This window comes from Octodon degus, unplaced genomic scaffold (genome assembly GCF_000260255.1).
Source record: "Octodon degus isolate 3935 unplaced genomic scaffold, OctDeg1.0 scaffold00028, whole genome shotgun sequence".
NCBI lineage: Eukaryota > Metazoa > Chordata > Mammalia > Rodentia > Octodontidae > Octodon > Octodon degus.
This window is the reverse complement of record NW_004524604.1, coordinates 19,130,170-19,151,921: the sequence shown is the minus strand read 5'-3', so window position 1 is coordinate 19,151,921 and position 21,752 is coordinate 19,130,170. Positions and strand designations below refer to the sequence as shown.

The 21,752-nt window shown below is 43.8% G+C and overlaps 1 protein-coding gene across 1 annotated transcript in view; it reads right to left on the bottom strand.

Annotated features, from left to right (window-relative positions):
• Nucleotides 1-3,080: 3,080 nt before the first annotated feature.
• The window catches only part of Gk5 (glycerol kinase 5 (putative)), a 58,228-nt gene continuing 39,556 nt past the window's right edge, over nt 3,081-21,752 (bottom strand). Inside the window, exons 12-16 of the mRNA XM_004629290.2 lie at nt 16,226-16,320; nt 10,728-10,831; nt 8,810-8,869; nt 7,855-7,988; nt 3,081-3,353 (exon numbers count right to left, since the gene is read on the bottom strand). Of these exons, the coding sequence (XP_004629347.1) occupies nt 3,205-3,353; nt 7,855-7,988; nt 8,810-8,869; nt 10,728-10,831; nt 16,226-16,320 (542 nt within the window). The 3' untranslated portion in view covers nt 3,081-3,204. The remainder of the gene's footprint in view (nt 3,354-7,854; nt 7,989-8,809; nt 8,870-10,727; nt 10,832-16,225; nt 16,321-21,752) is intronic.

The following is a 21,752-nucleotide window of genomic DNA, read 5'->3' as shown; positions in this document are numbered from 1 at the left end:
TAATCCCAGCACTCAGAAGTTCAAGGCCAGCCTAGACTACATAGTGAGATTCTGGCTCAAAAATAAATAAATAAATAAATAAAAAATAAAAATAAAAACTGCCATCTTAAAATATACTACACAACACTCATTCTCTTTATTGGGACTGCTGGAGATCTTGTAAAAATATTTAAAAGCTCCATAATAAGAAAATAAAAAGAGAAGAATTAACACTTTTTTAAAAATTGCAAATATTGGCACGAAATGTAAGCTTGACAGATGGGAAAAGCAATTTTTTTCTCAATTGATTTTGATTAACTTTTTAAGTTTCAAAAACAAGGGTCATGGTATTTTTGATTTTGGTTAAATCTGACAAAAAAATTTGCAAAAAAAAATTTTTATTGCTCAACTTTGTCACTAAACATTTTACATGTTAAGTACTAAAAGTGAAAGATTATAGTTTCTAGATTCATAAACGTGGGCCAGCCAGATAGCTCAATGGACTAAGGGCCTGCTTAGGCAAGCGCAGGGACCTGGGTTTGATCCCTCGCACCACATGCCATACCAGCCCTGCACTGAGATAGGGCGTCGTGTCACACACATGTAATAATGCCAGCGCTGGGGAGGCTGAAAACAGGAGGATCACTGAGTCCAAGCTGTGTAGTAAGACCCTATTCCAAATATATTAAAAAGAAAAATAAGCCACCATTTGGTTTCAAATATTGGGGACCAAACCAAAACTGCCTCTGCCACTCAACTACATCCCAAGCTCTTTTAAAATTTTGAAACAGCATGTCACTGAGCTACACATGCTGGCTTTGAATTTGTGATCCTCCTGCCTCACCCTCCCATGTAGCCAGGATTATAGATTTGTGCCATCACACCTGGCTTAGCCACTGATTTTTAGGGAGATGCTCAATTCCAATGAAAGGCATTAAGTTAGAGCTATTTTTCAACATTATCTAAGATATTTTTATTTTATTTTATTTGTAATGCAGGTTGAAACCAGGGCTTTTTACTATGCTAAGCTGCCCCAGCCTTGAAATATTTTTCTTTTTTGGTAACTTATGCCTGTAATCCCAGCATTTGGGAAGCAGGAGGATTGGAGCAAATTCTAGGCCAGCCTGGACTACACAGTGAGTTCTAGGCCAGCCTGAACTACAGAGTAAGACCTGCCTCCAAAATTTTTTTTCTTTTTTAAGTTTTTTTTTTTGGTGGAACCGGGGATTGAACTTAGGCCTTTGCACTTGCCAGGGAATGCTTATTCTACTGAGCCATCTCCCCAGACCTCTCTTTTTAAATTTTGAGACACAGTCTCACTAAATTGACAAACTGGTCAGACTGAGCTCAAAATTACAATCCTTCTACCTCAGCTTCTTCCTACTTGTCCTGGGATTACAGGTATGTGCCACCACATCCAGTCATTTCCAGATCTTAATGGAGTCAAAGTTACTATGTATTTGTTGCAATGCCTCCATCCAAGAAAATTTCAGTAACTAAAGATACCTTATGAAAAAAGATACTTGCAAGTTACCGAAATGGAATTGCAGAAACACAGTGCGACTGCTCTTTCTATCATGTTTGACTCCAAAATGGATCTAACATGACAAGAGTGAAAAGATTCTAACAATCTTTCCTCTTATTACTTTATTTTCTAATAGGTATTCCTACAACCCTAAAGTTTTATGTGACCAGCTGTGCATGGTGGCACATGCCTATAATCCCAGCACTCTGGAGGCTGAGGTAGAAGGATCACCATGAGTTCAAGGCCAGCTTGGACTACAAGGTGAGTTCAAAGCTAGTCTGCACTACATAATAAGAACTTGCCTGAAATTAAAACAAAACAAAAAAACCCAAAACACTTTATGTCTAGCAATCTTGGGAAAAGGAAAATAAATTCCTTCATTCATGCATGCATGCAAATCCAAATCCCCAAATGCAGGGAAGGGGCAAATAACATGAGGACAGGCTGGAGCACTTGCTCAACTGCTTTAGGATAATTTCAAAGGTTTTTCTTCTACATCGTTTCTACCAATAAAGTTTGGAAATGGGAGACTGTCCTGGTCCTCAGGGTCTCTGGCTCAGTAGCCACAGGAAAATAATTAGCGTGGATACACTGCCGGCCCTTGTACTAGCTGCTACACAGCTGCTCATCTGAGAATGATGAGTAGATGCACAAACACTAACTACACCTCCGAACCAGGGTACACTGCGGTGCATGGCACTTGCCTGGCGTGCATGAGGCTGTTGGTTGAAGCCCCAGCACTGTCAAAAGCAAAACAAACAGAAAAATACACAAACTAACAAGTAAAATGCCCCCCCTGGCAGTTTTTTAAGTTACTAATAAATTAGGGGAACTTCCTCAAATTAAACTACCAATTAGGCACTTAATTAAAAAAGGGGGATACTTGTGCAGCCATCTTGGAATTGAGTATACAGAAGAAATGCAAGATTTATGTTAACTACTTGCATTTTGTAGGAAACACATTATACAAACACGTTATACCTCGGCCAGATGTCTCTGAGAGAAAGAAAATATGAGAAAGAAAATAAAGAAGTGTTCTGGTTCTTCAAAACTAATACCCTTCTTAGTCCATTAATTAAAGTCAGCTTTTCAACATAAAAAAAAAAAGCTCAGATTTGGTTGAACAAGATAAAATTAAGGCAATGTCTTCATGCCCAATAATGGAAAGCACTAACCAATATGCTTATCGGAGAGGGACATACTGAGTTTAGATTTGGGCATAACATTGAAAACTTATGGCTTTAGGTATAAAATATTAAAGTTTCAAAATTCCATGTTTTCTCAGTTATTCTTTCTTTTCAGCTCCTTGGGTCTCATATAGCCCATGTCCCTGAAAGGAAGAAACACTTTTCACATAATTTTGGAATGAAAGGTGAGGGGTGCTTGCTTACAGCTATTAGCACCCAGACAGTAAACAGCTGTGTTCTGTGCACCGAGCCCTGACTCAAAGAGGAGGAGCCAGGACGGTAAAACACAGCTGGAAATGGCGAACGTCCTTCGGACTTTGCTGGAATCCAAGGTGTCCAGCTTTGAGGTATTACTGCCATATCATTTAACCAAGATTTGGATTTTTTTAAAGTGAGAGGTTTTTTGTTTTTGAAAGAGCAGCACTTTTTCTCACTGACTCTTCGGTGTGGGGATCCCTGAGCATGTCACTGTGTCGCCCCCCACTGTGCTTGGCTGGACCAGTCCTCTTGGCATCACGCGTTGTTGTACCAGTTCATGGAGCGTTTCACCGCTTTCACCCAGTTCTCCATGTTCGTTTCATAGTCTTCCCATTTCTTCTGTGGCTTGAAAACCACTTCACTTCGCCTCAGTTTCTTTAGCTCTTCCTTGTCCTTCCAAAACCCTACAGATGAAAAAACGACTCTCAAACCGTAATGCAAATAATGAGCTCATAAAATTGAGCCGCAAGCATATGTGCCTTGTGCTGAGGAAAGCCACTGGTGTTTTAAAAAACAACTCACAAGATTTTGTTGTTTTAGCTTTGTTAAGATTAGACTATTACTGGGGATAAATACACCAGGATTTTAAAATCCTGATTTCTAATATTCAGCTTTTTTCTGAGTGGCATCGAATCACTTTTAAAGCAGACATAACCAACATCATTTCATTTTCACTTGCAATTACTGGTTTTAAAAAGGATATTATACACACAACACACACAAATTTGTTTTGTTTTGTTTTGTTTTGTTTTTTTGCAGGACCAGGGATTAAACTCAGGCCCTTGTGCTTACCAGGCAAGCGCTTATTCTACTGAGCTATCTCCCTGGCCCCTCAGTTTTGATTTTTGAGAAACAGTCTCTTGACACAGTTCAGGGAGGATCTGAACTCACTATGAGTGCTAAGTGTGTACCACCATACATTACATCTTTTTCTTTTTGTACCAGGGATCGAACTTAGGATCTTGCACTTGCCAGGCAGGCACTTAAGCCCCTGAGCTGTCTCCCCAGCCCTTTTCTTTTTATTAAAATGCATGAATGAGTGAAGACAGCTGGGTATGGTGAAGCACATCTGTGATCTCAGCACTCAGGAGGCAGAGATAGAAGGATCTCAGTACATCCAAGACTAGTTTGGGCTACATAGTGAGTTCAAGCCCAGCCTAAAGTACATAGAGATCCTGTCTCAAAAAAACCAAAATAAACAAAAGTGAAGGTAGCCAGGTGTGGTGGCTGTGCCTGTAATCTCAGCATGCCGGAGCCTGAGGCACAAAGATCATCACCTCAAGGCCAGCCTGGGCTCCCTAGTGAATTCAGTACTGTCAGTATTGGAAAAAAAAAAGGAAAAAATAAAGGTAAATCAGTATTTTTCTCATACATCTTCAAGTGATTGGCAACTCTGGCAGATATCTAAAATTCAAAGCTAGGAATTAACATAATAGTTTATTTCTCAAACTGTAGCATTTCATACAATTTAAATTTCAATTCAAGTGAAAATCCTAGTTCTACCATGTAGTATTCTTTGCAAAGAGGATCATGGGGGGCCAGGGAGATGGCTCAGTAGAATAAGTGCTTGCCTGGCAAACGCAAAGGTCTGAGTTCAAATCCCTGGTTCCGCAAAAAAACAAAACAAAAAAAGAGGATCATGGGATAAGTTCATTAATACTCTTTCTTGGTGGAGCTGTGTTTTACCATCCTGAGTCCTCCTGTTTTGAGGCAGGGCTTGGTGGTGCACAGAACACAGTTGTATGTTGTGTGTAAGAATGACCTACATGTGTTTGTTAAATTTGGAGGGGGATGGGCTGGTCAGATAGCTCAGCAGATTAAAGCACCTGTTTAGGCAGATGCAGAGGCCAGGGCCCAGCCTTCCGTGCCAGCCCGACCCCTGGGGCTCGCTGAGACAGCCATTGAAATTGGGCATGGTGGCACGTGCTGGTAATCCCAGAGCTTGGGAGGCTGAAAACAGGAGGATCACTGCGAGTCTGATCTGTGTAGTAAGACCCTGTAGACTGTACTAAATACATTAAAAAGAAATAAATAAAAAATTGGAGGGGGCAAAGAAAGTGAAAATCAAACAAAAAGCCTTCAGCCTGAGCCACTTCCCCAGCAATTTTATTTTGTTTTTATTTGGAGTTAGGGTCTCACTAGGAAGCTAGGTTACACAGGATAGGCTTGAGCCTGTGACCTTCCTGCTTTTGCTTCCCAGAGTTCTGGGATTAGAGGCATAGACCACTATACCTCTACAATGTTAAACTTAATTTATTTAGTTTGCAAGAACTATTGACGTATTTGAGAATGGTTTCCTTGTTGCATTCTAGGTTTGCTTAATTATGTATTTCAAATTGTGTGTGCAGGTGAGGTGTGACTTAGGCCTGTGATCCCAGCACTCAGAAAACTGAGGCAGGAAGATTACAAGTTCAAAGCCACCTAGGTAATGTAGCAAGATTTGTGAGAGATGCTCTTTCTCTCTTGAACTGCCCACCCCTTGCCTTCTGTCCACCAGCTCATTCAACACTGAACTTGCAGCTGTATCTTCTGGGAGGCCTCGCACTTGCTCCATACCACTGCTGCCTGCAGGCTGCATCTTATGGGTATGATAATCTTCTGTCCAGCATCGCTGTTTTAGACATCTGCCTAATTCTCCCATCCAGGTACTAACCAGGTCCGATTCTGCTTAGCTTCCAAGATCAGATGAGATCGGGCATGTTCAGGGTGGTATGGCCGTAGACACCTGCCTAATTCTGCAAAAGACCTGGGCCTATGGTTTTTAACTTCATTATTCTCAGCAGTGATAACCATGCAGTAGGCACTCAACAAATAAAGGAAGGGGGTGGTTTCTAAAGTAAAAGACAATCTTACGTTATCAGCAAAGATTCTCCTTTTGGGGGTGGAGGTACTGAGGATGGAACCCAGGGTCTTGATGCTGAGCTACACCCACATGCTTTAAAATTTTTTTCTAATTCTTGAGACAGGGTCTCACTGAGTTGCTAAGATTTCTGGCTGGGCTGAAACTTGTAATCCTCCCGCCTCAGCACCCTGTGGGCTGGAATTACAAGCATGCACCACCACACCTGGCTGTGATTTTTGTCTTTTCAATGGCTACATAATCTCTTCTGAGTTCTTTTTTTTTGTTGTTGTTGCAGAACTGGGGATTGAACTCAGGCCCTTGCACTTGCCAGGGAAGTGCTTATTCTACTGAGCCATCTTCCCAGCCCCCTGAGCTCTTTTTCAATGCTTCAATTTTTGGACCTCTGTTCATTTCTGCATTCTTTCTTTTCAGCAAGAACCTTGTCAAGTCAGTTTAGCCAGAATCTCCAATCCTCAGTATCTGATCTTCCTGGATACCTCTGCTACCACCCACCCCCAGGTGATATCTGGTCTGCCTGCCTTCAGAAAAAATCCTGTTAGGTTGGTTCCAGCCAACATCTCCTCCTACCCTAATGTTTCTCCTAGTCATTTTCTACCTACTGACCTTTACCCTGGCCTTTGGCTAGAAGTTCTCACTTTTACAGTAGTGCCTATGCCTATTCTCAGTGGTCTTCTGAATTAAGTTTCCCTTACTGCTCTTGAAGAAGTGTTACTGTGACTTCTTTTAACACTCACTGCCCTCCCTCGTGAGACACCAAAGCAGCTGAGGGTCACAGACTGCCCTTCAAGCTCTGACCTAAGGAGTGGGGCGCTGGAAGAGCAGAACAGAACCAGACTACTCCCTCCGGAGGCCTCAGGAGCAATACAGACAGCCTGTGAGGCTTTGTAGACATGCCCAGTGGTGAGAAATGCAACCCAGGTGCAATGGCACATGCCTGCAATCCCAACACCTTGGGAAACTGAGGAAGAAGGACAGTAAATTAAATCCTATTTGGGCAATTTAGTGACTGAGACCCTATCACAAATTTTAAAATAATAATTTCAGTCTCTAGTATCACAGGGGGAAAATGCTACTAAATAAGATGGACACTTTTATGTACAGCGTCAACCTCTTATCACCTGGCAAGAACATTGCCTCAGTGAATAACCAAGCTAGCCCTTCTTTTTGTTTCAGCTAAACTCTTTGAAGTAGTCCACAGGGGACCACCAAGGTCACCAAGTCATCCTGACTCATACTTTTAGGCAGCTTAGAGAAAGCCTGGAGAGCATGCACAGGTGAGTTCCCGTTCCCAGTCTCTCTGAACACAGTGATCCGTGGTTACAAGCTAGGCCAGTCCAGAGAGGTGTCCACCATCGTTGTTTCTTGCATGTGCACCCTATGACCCTGAACTGAGCATATCTAGGTACGTGTTGGCTTCTTCTCTTTCCTCTTTCCATTTTTGAGACAGATAGGGTTTCCATGTAGTCCACACTGGCTTGGAACTGCTATGTGGATAAGGCTGCTCTCAAATTTTGGATGCTCTTGCCACAGGCTCCCACATTCTGGCATGACAGGGACGTGCCACCATGCCATGTGCCAACTTCCTTGCCTGAGCATGTCATCTGGGACTGTAAACTGAACATGTTCAGAAATGTGCCATGCACTTTCCTGTACATATGCAGGCCCTCTTAATAAAACCCCCACAGCACTTTTCCCCAGGAAGGGCACTGCTTTACAAACAGGCCTAGCATTTTCCTCACTGGCTCCAGGAAGTAGATCTCTCTCTACTCTTATATCTTGGTTCTGTTTTCTGGCTTTGCATTCACCAAGATGTGAACTTACTGCATTAAGTTGCAGAAATAGTTTGCAAGAAAGCACTTCATTTTTAACAAAATTCAGACATATCAGTCAGGTATGGTGGTGCATGCCTAGAACTGCAGCACTTGGGAGGCTGAGATAGGAGAACCACCATGGGTTCAAGGCCAGTCTGGGATCCACAGTGAATTCAAGACCAGCCTGGACTACACAGCAAGATCTTGTATCTAAAAAGAATTCCCACGTACCAACGGCAAGGCCAGCCAGAGAAGCTGCACCCAGGCAGGACATGTCGAAGTGGGCAGGTCTGTCTATAGTCTCATTGATCAAATCGGAAGTCATCTGCATGATAAAGCCGTTCCTACACACTCCTCCATCGGCCCTGTGGAGTCAGACATGAGATAAGTTAGTATCATTTACTCTTTTTCTCGGGGTTATGTATTTTTTTCTTAAATCCTGGATTTTTTGAGGTTTTTTTTCTCTTGCTCATTCTTTATTTTTCTCTTTTTGGTATGTTTTTGTTCCTAGGTAATGAAGGAATCCAGCCCAGGGTCTTGTGCATCCTAAGCAGGTGCTGTTCTACTGAGCTACATCCTACAGTCTGTAAATTTAACCTAATTTAAAAATTAAATCGTTTAGTACTGATCCAAGAGAGGACCTTATGGAGCAACATCTACACATTTCTCTATTCCTGCTACCAATATTTTCATTTATCACATATGGTCGGAGCTAGTTCCAAACAAACTAGGTACAATAAACTACAGCAATATAAAATTCACTTGGACATAACAGTGAAGACAGTCAAGAAATTTGATGTGACCATGCAAAAAAGTTATAACTCAGATTTCAGGCATATAATATGTTACAAGTACCAAGATCCCCCCAAATTTTGTACTGTGTTATATTCAACAATCCAAAATTAGCTTTTCTTTCTTCTCCAAATCCCTGTGAACCCCCCACCTTATTTTGTTTTTTTGAGCCAGAGTTTCAATGTGTTGTCTAAGCTAACCTTGAACTCAAGACTTTCCTGCCTCAGCATCCTACCTGCTGGGATTATAGACACACACCACCATACCTGGCTATGACCAAAAATTTTTTTCCAAGGGGCAGGCATTAAATTCTTTTCGCACTCCTAGAAAAATCGTAATAATGTAAACATTAATAGCAGCTACCACTTACCTCCCAGAAACAAAGTCTACATACCGGATTTTTGTGACAGGAATATGGATCTCTTTCTGCATGATCTCATATAATTGTTTATTCCTGGTTAAAACAGAAAACAAAAAACCAAGGTCACTACTGTTTTTTTACTTATTTATTTTCTAATTTATGTGTTTAGGTACATGGTCTCACTACGCAGACTGGACTCGTAATGATGCACCTGCTTTCAGCCTCCCCAGCTGGGATTACAGGCACGCCCCACCATGCCTGGACTGAATCTCAGGCTCAGAACACCTGGGGGCAAGGCCAGCACAGCATGTAGTACCGGGGATCAAACCCCAGTCCCTGTGCCTGCCTAAGCAGGTGCTTAGTCCGCTGAGCTATCACCAGCCCTTTGGTTTTTTTTTTTTTTACACCGTGTCTCCTTGTATAGTTCAGTCTGCCTCTGAACTCACTACATAGCCTAGGCTGGCCTCAAACTTTCAGCTATCCTCCTGCCTCAGCCTGCCAAGTGCTGGGATTAGAGGCATGTGGCACCACATTCCACAAGATAACTATTTTACTTATTGTTTGGGGGTGGCGCAGCTGGGAATCAAACTCAGGACTATGTCTGCCTGGCAGGCACTGTGCCAAGGTGACTACTTTAGAGGATATTCATATTCTAATAATTTGCTATTCTGTTGTTAAAAATAAAAGCTACGATTTTATTTGTTATTTATAAAATAAGCAAAAGAAAATATTAAAGAAATATGCTAACTGAAGGTTAGCTAGCACAGTCACAATGAGCTTTTTAGCATTTTTAATGATACCAACAGCCGGCTACACTGCCTGCCACAGGTCTGTACTGCTGGCCTCGCGGTGCCCACCTAAATAAGAAACTCAGGTCTTTGTGGTTTTTGCTTTCATGTAAGATAGCACAATTTTTTTTTTTAACAACCAAGTTTAATCTATTACTATTCTATTAAAAGTTACATACTTAGTTATGAGGATGACCTATCACAACCATTAAACAGAATTCATCAAATATCATTTGATAGTCACAGAAATTTTTATTTTAAACAATATAAACATTCCTTATTCATATCTGCTTTTGATAATTGAATTTCATAATCTACTTTTCTCATAACAAAGAGATCACAGGAAATATCAAGAGTGATTCTCATTTTCAGTCTTTGGGTACAGCTAAAACAATAGGAAAAAAACAACAAAACAGGAATTCATGTAAAAGGAGGCAGAAACTTTTCAAAATTCAAATTTTATATCTTTTATGTTCAGAAATTGGACCTCCCCCCTGCCCCCCGTATTAGAGACTGAACCCAAGGCTTTCTGTACTGAGCTATATACCCCAATCCCTTTGGATTTATTTTTTATTTTTTTGTATTTTAGGGAAGGGTCTACAGGGGGTTCAGGGTCTCACTACTAGATTGGACTCATAGTGATCCTCCTGTTTACAGCCTCCGCGGGGCTGGGATTACAGGCGTGCCCCACCACGCCCAGTCTCAATTGCCTCTCCACACGCCCTGGGGGCGGGGCCTGCACACAGGCCTGGGGATGGAACCCCTGGCCCCTGTGCCTGCTTGCAGGCACTTTAATCTGCTCAGCTATTTGGCTAGCCCTATTTTTATTTTTATTTTGAGACTGTATATGGTGCTGAGGCTTGGACCCAGACCTCACATATACTAAGCACATATTCTACCACCAAGCTATATCTCTAGCCTTGGATACTTACAAAAAAAATTTCAGTTATCAGCTATTAAATTTAAGTGACATTAATATTTTTTAAATATGAAAAAAATAAATATCAAAGAAATTAGCCAAAAGAACAGATTATATCCTATATAATATGGATTAAGCAAAGTTAAATAATGTAATTACAGTTGACACATTTTCTCTTTTGTAGCAAACTATTAAGAAAGTGGCAAAGTCTGAAGAGAGAGGAGTTTAAGGCAGGGTTTCCCACCTGAAAGCGATTGACTCCAATATTGCTCGTACGAGATGGTATTTACTAGTGGAAGGCTTCAGACCCATAAAAGAGGCACACGCACAGGGGTCATGTAATGGCGCCTACAGTGAGAGACAATGAGAACACACTGTAGGGTTAGGGTTCCTAATTACATCTACAGACTTGAGGAAACCCAGCCATGCAAACACAGTCCAAACATTGTGTTAACCATTAGGATGTTTCTTTTTCCTGGTCCTAGGGACTAAAACAAAGGGTAGATGCTCTACCACTGAGCTACAGCCCCAGCCCTTTTCATTCTTCATTTTGATACAGGATCTTATTATGCTTGGGTTACCCTTGAATTTGTGATCCTCCTGCCTCAGCCTACTGAGCCACTGGGATCACAGGTCTGCACCACTGGGCTTGGCACAGGGCAGGATAAATTTTTAACATCATACAAACAAGGTTGAGTCAGTTATTGGACTTAGGTAGACCATTTATTTATTTATTTATTTATTTATTTTATTTATGGCAGAACCAGGGATTAAACTCAGGCCCTTGTGCTTGCCAGGGAAGCGCTTATTCTACTGAGCCATCTCCCCAGCCTAGGTAGACCATCTATTTAAGCTCACATCAAAAATGGTCGAAATACAAAGTAAATAAGTATTAAAAGCTAATCTTCACAAATGCAGAAAAAGCAAAAAAAGCAACCACAAGAATGCTACCCTCACGGGATGTGGTGCTACAGGCCTGTAATCGCAGCACTTCAGAGGCTGAGGCAGGAGGATCAGAGTTTGTGGCCAGCCTGGGCTACAGAGCAAGTTCAAGGCCAGTCTGCACTGCATAGCAAGTAGTGCTATGTCTTTAAATAAATAAATTTTAAAAATCCTCCTCTCTCTTGTTTTTGTTTTAGACCTGCTTTTGTTTTAGTACTGGAGATTGAACCCAGGCTTTCATACTGAGCTATCTATCCATCCCTCTTTTGAGACAAGGTCTCACTAAGTTGCTAAAGTGCCTAGGCTAGAACTTGTGATCCTTCCCCCTCAGCCTCCAGAATTCTCTCATTCTCATTCTCCCTCCCTCCCTCCCTCCCTCCCTCCCTCTTTGAGACAGGGTCTTGCTATGTAGTTCAGGCTGGCCTTGAACTCAGAGATCCTCCTACCTTGATCTCCCAAGGGCTAGGACTGCAGGTGCGCACCACCATGCCTGAGCTAGAGTGCTCTTGAGAACTTCTGTGCCTTCTGAACTCTTCAACTGCAACTAAATTTGACTCCCCCGCTCTTCTAAGGAGTTCCCTCAGCTTAGGCTGTGATGCTCTCAGACTCCACAGCAGAGATCGGCAAGGCCCTGCCCAGACATCCACGAGCACTCCATACCCCAACACTTCCTTCTGGTCCCCATCAGCACCGCGCAACAGCTCCCTCTCCACCACCTTCAGATACCCCAGTCCTATCCCAGAACTAGACGTGGCCACCACAGACTTGCTGGCCTCATCTCATTCCCCTGCAGAGGCAACGCCTGGCTCCAGGGACCCTGTGGTCAGGAGCAGCCAGAAGTCAGCACCAGGTCCATGGCTGCCACATATCTGACCCACATGGGAGAGGACAATCAGAACCTCTTCCCTAGAAAAATGGACTAGGAAACACAAGCAAAGAGCCTGCACCAGTCAGGGAGCTGAGCCAAAAGAACATGAGAAGTAGAGGAAGTTGTGCACAGTATTTCTAAGCAGTGAAGGAGCACAGGCTGGGAAAACAGTAACAGGCAAATCGGGCGTGGTGGTGCACACCTGTAATCCCAGAACTCAGGAGGCTGAGGGGGGGGAGGACTACCACGAGTTCGAGGTCAGCATGGACTACATGAGTTCATGGCCAGCCTGAACTGCCTAATGTCTCAAAAAGAAAAAATTAACAAGAAGTTATCAGGAAGAAGAGATGCAAAGCCAAGCCAGGAAAGCAGGCCAGGGAGATAACTCAGTGGCATAAGCACCTGCCTGGCAAGCACAAGGTCCCGAGTTTGATCCCCAGTATCAACAACAAACAAAAACCAAAAAATAACTAGTAAAGCAGACCCAGGGAGGGAAGCAGAGCCCAAAGCACATCACTGAGAATCTCTAAGTCAGTCCTCCATCCCAGCTCTCAGGAGCATGGGAACCAACAGCTTCTCCCTAAGGCAACTTAGTGCCTGCAGTCTGTTCTGTGCTTGTGATAGGACCCTCAGGGCACACTCCACACCCCTCACGCTCAGCACAGCCACAGTGGCCGCTCCTATGGTGCCACCTGGGTATGGCCCCCTTCTGCTGCACCCGAAGAGGTTGGCGACTGCCTTGATGTGGCCAAGAACTGCTCAGACCTGGGATACAGCTCTGGGGTAGAGCACTCGCCAGGCACAGGCGATGCCCTTGGTTTAATCCTCAGCACAGCCAAAATAAACCCTAATAGTTTATGAGTGGTCAGCACCCTACCTCCTCCTGTTATCCCAGGTGAAACAATACTGTGGCAGGAAGCGCAGCATCAGAGAGCATGACCCCATACTCCCACCCCCACTGCTCTCTAGCTGTTGGCATGACCTGCCACTTGTTTCCCAATCAGCTTTGTATCAATACACTATTCTCTGAATTAATTTCAAGTTCCCAATTAAGAGCTTCATTTTAAACCAAGTGTGGTGACACATGCCTTGAATCCCAGTTCCTCAGAGGACCAGTCATGGTCAATAGTGCAAACCCTACCTCAATGAAAGGGGGTAGCCTTGGGGCCGGGAGATGGCTCAGTGGAATAAGCACTTCCCTGGTAAGTGCGAGGGCCTAAGTTCAATCCCCAGTTCTGCAAAAAAAAAAAAAAAAAAAAAAAAAAAAGGGGGGGGGGGGGGGGGAAGCCAGGCAGGATGGTGCATATTTATTTATTTATTTATTTATTTACTTATTTTTACATTTATTTATTTATGTGTGTGTGTGTGTGTGTGTGTGTGTGGCCAGCTTAGCCCACCGGGGGTGGGGCTGGCTGGCATGTGGTGCTGGGGGATTGAACCGCAGTCCCTGTGCTTTGCCAAACTTGTTCCAAGTAGGTGCTTTAGACCACTGAGCCATCTCACCAGCCCCAATGGTGCATATTTATAAGCCTGGCTATCAGGAGGCTGATGCAGAAAGACTGCCGTGAGTCTGAAGCCAGCCTGAAGTACACAGCAAGACCATTCCTCAAAAAACAAAAAAGACAAAAACAATCTGTTCATGATTCTGTAATTATGTCCCCCCGAAAGGGAGAGAAATGACGATGTAACAGCACTAGAGTGCATGCCTGACGCATGTGAGGCCTTGAGTTTGAGCCTGGGACTGCCAAAAGGAAAAAAAAGCGCTTCATTTCAGGCTAGAAATCACGGCAGGATAGGGACATTTGTCACACTAAAATTAAAAATCCTATCTGTAACACCTGTCTAAATCTTTTGGGCTTTAGCAATAGTTCTTTTTTAAAATCATATACTTGGGGCCGGCGAGATTGCTCATTGCTCTAAAGCGCCTGCTGAGGCAAGTTCAGGGACTGTGGTTTGATCCCCAGCATCACAGGCTGTGCCTGCCCCATCCTCAGGGCGGGCTGAGCCCGCCACTAGATAGATAGATAGACAGATAGACAGATAGATAGATAGATAGATAGATAGATAGATAGATAGATAGATAGATAGATAAAATACTTTGTCATTTTTATAGGCCTGTGAGGTGATAGAGGCGTGGAAGAGTTGCCAGACAAAGGCACTCTAAAGTCCCCTGCACATTTTTCAGAGGGGGAAATACTGAGGAACAGAATGAACAAGGCCTTGGGCCAGGGAGATAGCTCAGTAAAATAAGTGCTTACCTGGCACGGGCAAGGGCCTGAACTCAATCCCTGGTACCATAAAGAAAAAAAAAAAAAAACCACTTAAGGAGGCCTGCCTCTGCAGGCGACAATGACTCACTGGCCCTGCCCGGAAAATTCCACTGGATACCTCTCGCTTCCTGCCCTGCATGGGTGCTGCCTGCGGGAGCCTCACACCACTCACGGAGCCTGCGCTCCCTACACGGAGCTCTTCGAGGGGAGGCAGACAGAAGGAAGAAATACTGACAGTGAAATAATGTCTTCAGTCTCCTTTTGGAAATATAGCATATTTAAATATTTAAAACATCCTGATTAACTTTTTTTTCCACTGGCTTCTACATTATATTATCAAACTTTGAAATTCTGGACATGATCTAACCAACTGAGCATATGATGGAGTCTAAAAAAGAGAAAACTATTTTTCAAAGGGAAAAAATATTTAGAGAAGTTATGAAAGGACTGGTATACATTTCCCCTCAAAAAAATTTGGTTTGTGATGCCTCGAAAGGCTTTTTTAAAGTCTCCACAGTAATGTTCTAAAATTGCAGGCAGCATCACAGCTTTCAATTAAATTCAAAGCTAAATGCTGCAGAATCAAGTCCTTAGGAGTTTGCCTTCTGGTTAGGCAAAGTGACCAACAGTGTACCATAACAATTAACAAGAAGAAATGTTGATTTTTATTGTTGGGTTCTGTCTCTGTCTGTGTCTCTTTCTCTCTCTGTCTATCTCTGTCTGTCTGCCTGTCTCTCCTTCTCTCTCTCTGAGACAGGGTATTGTTATATATGCCAGGCGGGACTTAACTCTCTCTGTTGCCCAGGCTAGCCTTAAACTCACTGCAGTTCTCCTGCCTCAGCCTCCCAAGGGCCCAAAGGCTGGGATTATGGGCATGCACTACCAAGCCTGATGTTGATTTTTGTTTTGTAAGTTGATTTTTAAAAAAAGTGAAGGGCCGGGGAGATGGCTCAGTAAAATAAGCGCTTGCCTGGCAAGCTCAAGGGCCTGAGTTCAATCCCCGGTTCCGCAAAAAAAAAAAGTGAAACCTGGAAAAATATGTGTGTTTTATTTATATTTAACATATAATTACATATTTATAGATAGAGATGTAGATCTATACATATAAAATTATGTATGTGAGTAGTGGTGGGCGAGTGTGTGTTATTATTTTTCTGATTCTTGCTGGTACACTTTAACTAAAGGGTGCCCATTTACTGACTCTTTCCCCACTTTTTCTTCGCACTGTAGTAATCCCAGGTGTGGTGCAGCAGTGCTACACAAACCCACCAACCATGAGCTGCCACAGAACAGACTTCTAAGCAGCAGCCAGCTGAGTTCTGCAAGCACAAGCCAAGCCAGGCAACAGGGTCACCGGTCGGGCACATTCTACACTTACAAAATTCAAGCCAGGTCTTCCCACTTGTCAGCTCCAGGACACACCTCTCATCTTCACTCTGCTCTGTGTTCCCCCAAATCCCCAAGTAACAGCATGGGAGATGCACAATTCTGAGTGTGGCAGAAGGTGGAAGATGTTCACAACTGCCACTAGCTTTTTAAAAGAACGCCTAGCAGGGGATACCCAGCGGCACAAGCGTCTGGCTGGCAAGCAGGAGGTCCTGAGTTGGATTTCTGGCACCAAAAAATTTTCATTAATTAATAATTAGGTAATTAAAAGAATACCTGCAATCCACTAAAAGATGGAACAAAATAAACCCCTTCAGAATCTTCCAGACTTGTGGCCATTTTTTCAGTCTCAGCAGCATCTGTGAAAAGATCTGCGAAAACAAATACACAGACAACAAACAACCCTAAAATAAAATGAAGGGCTGGAGAGGGGCAGACAGAATCACGTTATACAGCTGATGATTTACCGGCCTCCCCACACGAGGAACGTGATGTAAAGGGCAGCACATGTGAATAGGCCCACACGGACGCCGTCCTGCGCCAGCTCCTCTCTCTCATACTACACAGGTGACAATAAGCCCATGGAAAGGACAAGATGGCCCCTTTAGGCTCCATATGCAACATGGGGCTGCATCTTTAAATTTATTTTTAAAGAAAGCTGAGCTGCTTAAAGAATCAAAATTTTATTTTGTTTTGTTTTTTGAGACAAGGTCATTATGTAGTCCAGGCTGGCCTCAGAACTCTTGTGATCTTCCTGCCTCAGCCTAATAGAAAAATGCACAAGTGGCTGGGTGTAGTGGTTTACAACTATAATCACAGCACTCAGGAGGCTGAAGCAGGAGGATCACCATGCATTCAAGGCCAGCCTGGGCTACATAGCAAGACCCTGTCTCTAAATAAATAACTAAATAAATAAGTAAGAATCACATTTGAGAAACATCTATCTTGGGGCTGAAGAGATAGCTCAGTGGTCTAAGTGCCTGCCGGCAAGCAAAAGGACACAGGTTCAATCCCTTGTACCACAGAACTCTGGGCGCACCATGCAGGTGAAACCAGGCATGGTGGCACACACCAGTAATCCCAGCCCTGGGGAGGCTGAGACAGGAAGATCACTACGAGTCTGAACTGTGTAGTGAGACCCTGTATCAAATAAATAAATAAAATTTTTAAAAATCTAACTAAAAATTCGAGCTAATAAAGAACATTAATAATACCTACAATTTTTACTCAGTGTGACATTTGGTTAAAACATCCCACAACACATCTAAAACTGCACCTCAAAATCTTTGGCACTTCAAAAATTAATATCAAAAAAGACAAGTTCAAAATCTGTACTTTTGCCAAGCGTGGTGGTTACATGCCTATAACCAGAACACCTGGGAGGCTGAGGCAGAAGGATCACTCCAAGTTTAAGGTCATCCTTGGCTGCACAGTGAGACCAGGGTCAGCCTCAATTGCATAGTGAGACTCTAACTAAGCTACTGGAAGCCTCTGAGAAATAAGTTGGCAGGCGGCAGGAGGACAATGACTGCCCCCAGCTGGAGGTCAGCTTCCTGTTGGAAAGCCTAAGGGACAACCTGAGGTCTCAAGCCTACATTTAAACCTCACAGAAAAGCCCGATTTACACCCAGATTTACACTGTCACAAAAGGCCTGCGACAAGGATTTCTACAGAACTACGTGGTTTCTCATTGGACGTTTTCATTCTCCCAGGCTGAGCTCCCACTGCAGCAGGGACAGTTCGGCAGCAGCCAGGACAGGTCAGCAGCCTGGAGCACTGTGCTCAGTGCTGCAAGCCAGCCAGCAGGAGGCGGAAGGGAGGATGCAGAGTTGGTGGCCGGCCAGGGCAGCACAGCAAGCACATGCAGCGCACAGCGGCGACATACACACACGGGCTCACTTCTCCCTCTTCCCTAGTGTCTCCTGCCCCAGACTCCAGGGATCTTCCTGTAGCTGAGTGCAGGCAGGGGAGTGGAGGCAACCAAAATTCAAGGCAAGAGCCCTAAGGAGTCTGTGCTGCTTTCTTCCCACCGCCTTTCCTGTGACTCCACTGCCTCCCTCTTCTCTCAACCCTCCTGCTGCTCAGAAGAGGTGAAAGCAATAAGGCGGAGTGTTCAGGACAGGAGGGAGATAAAAGCCCACCTTTTTGTCAGCACACCAGGGATCAGAATTACCAGGAGATCCCTAAAAGAAAGGCACCTAGGAAAAGTGGGGGCTGGGGATTTGGCTCAGAAGCAGAATGCTTGCCAAGCTAGCTGGAAGCCCTGGGTTCGGTCCTCGGCAACAAAAACAAAAATAAAAAATGAACCTCCCCTGCAGGAAGCACTAAATGCCTGTCCTAACCCCGAGTAGCACCTGAGGCGCCAGAGCTGACCTCCGGGCCGGGACAGGCAGCTGTCCAGTTTGGCCACTGGGTGGCACAAGTGAGAGAAAGAGCCAAATAGCAGAGCTTGGAAAACAACAGACACCAGAACTACAGGCCAAAACGCAGCTGGGGGCCTGTGATCCTTTGGAAATTATCCATAGAATTTTTTTTTTTTACCTCTTTACTTTTATTTATTTTTTATTTATTCATTTTTTTGTGAAGAGTTCCATATTTTTAATTTTTTTTTTTTTTTAATCCATAGAATTTAAACAAGACCCAGTGATAGGTTACAGCCCTACTATGAACTGATGAATTATTATGGTGGTCACCTATTATGGCTGAAGCCCTTAAAGCAACAGCTTACCTTCCCAATGACCACTTCCTCCTCCTTTCCCACTCCAGCCCTGGATACACCTTCCTTTGATCCACCCACACAAGGGAGCCTGTAATCAGCTCCTTATACATCATTAAACCTGCCCCTCAAGCTCCGCCCCTAACAAAAGTCCGTAAAGTCTCAGGCTCCCAGTCTCAGGTCAGAGGATCCGCCCATTTCCACTGCCCTCGATCCTCTCCGTGTGTTTAGAGTTAATAAAGCCTTCCCTCCCCCCATTTCTGCTTTTCTGCCACACAGCCTCCACCATCGCTGCTGCCTCTAGAACCTATGACCCAGAATGTCACAGTATTCAGATTTCTGAAACAAGACAAAATAGATCAACAGATGAGGGGCAAAGTAAACCTAAAACCACACCCCTACCCCCATACTGGGGATCAGACCCAGGGCAGCACACTGAGCGGCATCCCATTCCTTTGTGAGGCCAGGTCCCAACAGGTCATCAAGTTACCCGGGATGGCCTAAACCTGCCATCCTTCTGCCTTGGCCTTGCAGGCCTGTGCTGGGTATTTATCCTCATTGTAAAGCGCTGCGCTGGGAATGGAGCTCAGTGTAGAACACGCGTAGCATGCACACAGCCCTGTGCTCGATCCCCTGCACTACAAAAAGAAAAAAAACTAAAAAGATAAACCCCAACAATATCAAAATACATATGCATTGTAGCATCATCTGTATTTTTAAAGAAGTAGAAACTTTAAATGTGCAAATATAGGATACTGGCTGGCTAAACTATGTACACATACGTAATACAGTAATATATAAATGTGTGAAAAGAACAAAGAAAACCTCTATGAACTAATGTGAAACAACTCCCAGAATGCAATGTAAGTGGGGAAAAGGCTGAATATAATAAAAGAACACTCACAGCATTTGTGTAAGAAAGGGAAAATACACATATAAGTTCCTGTTTTTTACAAAAAAAAAAAAAAAAATACAGAAGACAAAAACAAAGTGGATACCTGCAAAAGGTAGAGAGAAGAGAAAAGGAAGGGAACCAACTTCTCTGAATGCATCTTCTATGATTTTGGCTTTGGGAATCATTTTAATGTCCCAAATTTAAAAAGCAAAATAAAGAGTTTTAAAGAGTGGATGGAAGCCAGGTGTAGTGGTGCATGCTTGCAATCCCAGCACTCAGGAAGCTGAGGTAGGAGGATTGCTGCAAGTTGGAGGCCAGCCTGAACTGCATAGTGAGACTCTATCTCAAAAAGCACCCCCCCAAAGGGCCAGCCAAATAGCTCAGTGGATTAAAGTGCCTGCATAGGCAGAGGCAGTGGCCAGGGTTCGATCCCCAGTGTGCCATGCGGGCCCTGCCTCTGGGGTATGTTGAGACTGTGATTGAGATTGGGCATGGTGGCTCACACCTATAATCCCAGCTCTTGGGAGGCTGAACACAGGTAGATCGCTACAAGTACAATCTACATAGTAAGACCCTGTAGACCCTGTACTAAAATATAAAAAAAAAAAAAAAGAGTGGATGATAGCATGAAATAAAATTGAATATAGTAGCGTGAATAGGACACATTAATTCTATTGGCAATCTGAAGTGTTACTCTGGGGCCAGGGAGATGGCTCAGTGGAATAAGTGCTTCCCTGGCAAGTGCAAGGACCTGAGTTCAATCCCCAGTTCTACCAAAAAAATAAAAATAAATAAAATAAAATCATTGAAGGGAGAAAAAAATGAATTTATCCAAGTAAAAATTTAATACTATAAATTGACCCCATGTCCTTGATAGAAGTCCCTGAAAATCCAAGGCTTCTTTCACATTTGGCTCCACAGCAGGCCATACTTACTTCATGGTGCCACGCTAGCAACAGACGAGAGGGAGGCACGACCTTGAACTCTGACCACAACCTCTCTGAGCCACTCACTGTACCCACCACATGCCCAGCCATGGTGCTTGGGATCCTCTGCTGCTCCAGAGGACGCCTGCCTCGCCTCCTCTCAGGAAAGCGACTCCTCTCTCTCCATCTTCTCAGAGAGAAGGGAGCAGTTTGTTTTATTCTGAGCAAACAAAGAGTTGTGGGTTCTTTAAATGTGTTCTTATGAAGAAGTCTTATGAGGATTCCCCGAGGCAAGCAGATGGCAATTAAAATCATACAGCTAAGGAAAAGCTGTCCCCTGACTCTTGTTACGGAGGACAGCAGAGAGGCGAACTGCCTTAACTGTACAAAAGAAATAGGGCATCCTTCCAGCCCCTCCGACAGATCAGGCTCCTCCGTGCCAGGTCATCTGCACTGCTCAGCTCTCCTTGGACCACTCGGACCAGATGCCCTCTGCACCTGGCAGCCACTCATTCTCTCTGCAGAGTTCAGCTCAAACAACACCTCTTCAGGGGGGCCTTTGGAGTCTCCAGACTAGACTTTGGGATTCAAAAACCCTCTTGCCTCAGCCTCCTCAATAACTGGGACCACAGGCATACTCCACAACTCACAGCTTTAGTTTTTAAAAACTGCTCAAGTAATAATGTGGGTCTTCCTTGCTAGCCTGTAGACCCATGTGGGTAGGTGTCCAGGGACATTGTGAGCATTCATCTACTTGCCGATTGAATAAAACCAGGTAGATGTGGAACTATTTATAAGATTGAAATAGCAAAATAGACCAAAGAGTGAAGGGGACCAAAAATGAAGAAAAATTTTTTAAAAATGAGCATTAAAAAAAAAGATGAACATATGAGGACTCAAATATAAGGAGGGAAACATAGGAGAAAGCAGTGTGGAAAAAGATCGGGAGAGGGTATGGTGGGGCATGGCGGTAACAAGCCTGGCACTCAGGAGGCTGTGCAGAGAATCGTAAGCCTGAGCCCAACCTGGTCAACTCAGGAAGACCTTGTCTCAAAGTAAAAAATAAAAAGCAGCTAAGCGTGGAGGCACATGCTTATAATCCCAGCACTTGGGAGGCTGAGGCAGGAGGGGATCACAGTGAGTTTGAGGCCAGCTTGATTACAAAGTAAGTTCAAGGCCAGCCAGAGCTGCATAGGAAAACCCTATCTCAAGAAAAATGAGAGAGAGAGAGAGAGAGAGAGAGAGAGAGAGAGAGAGAGAGAGAGG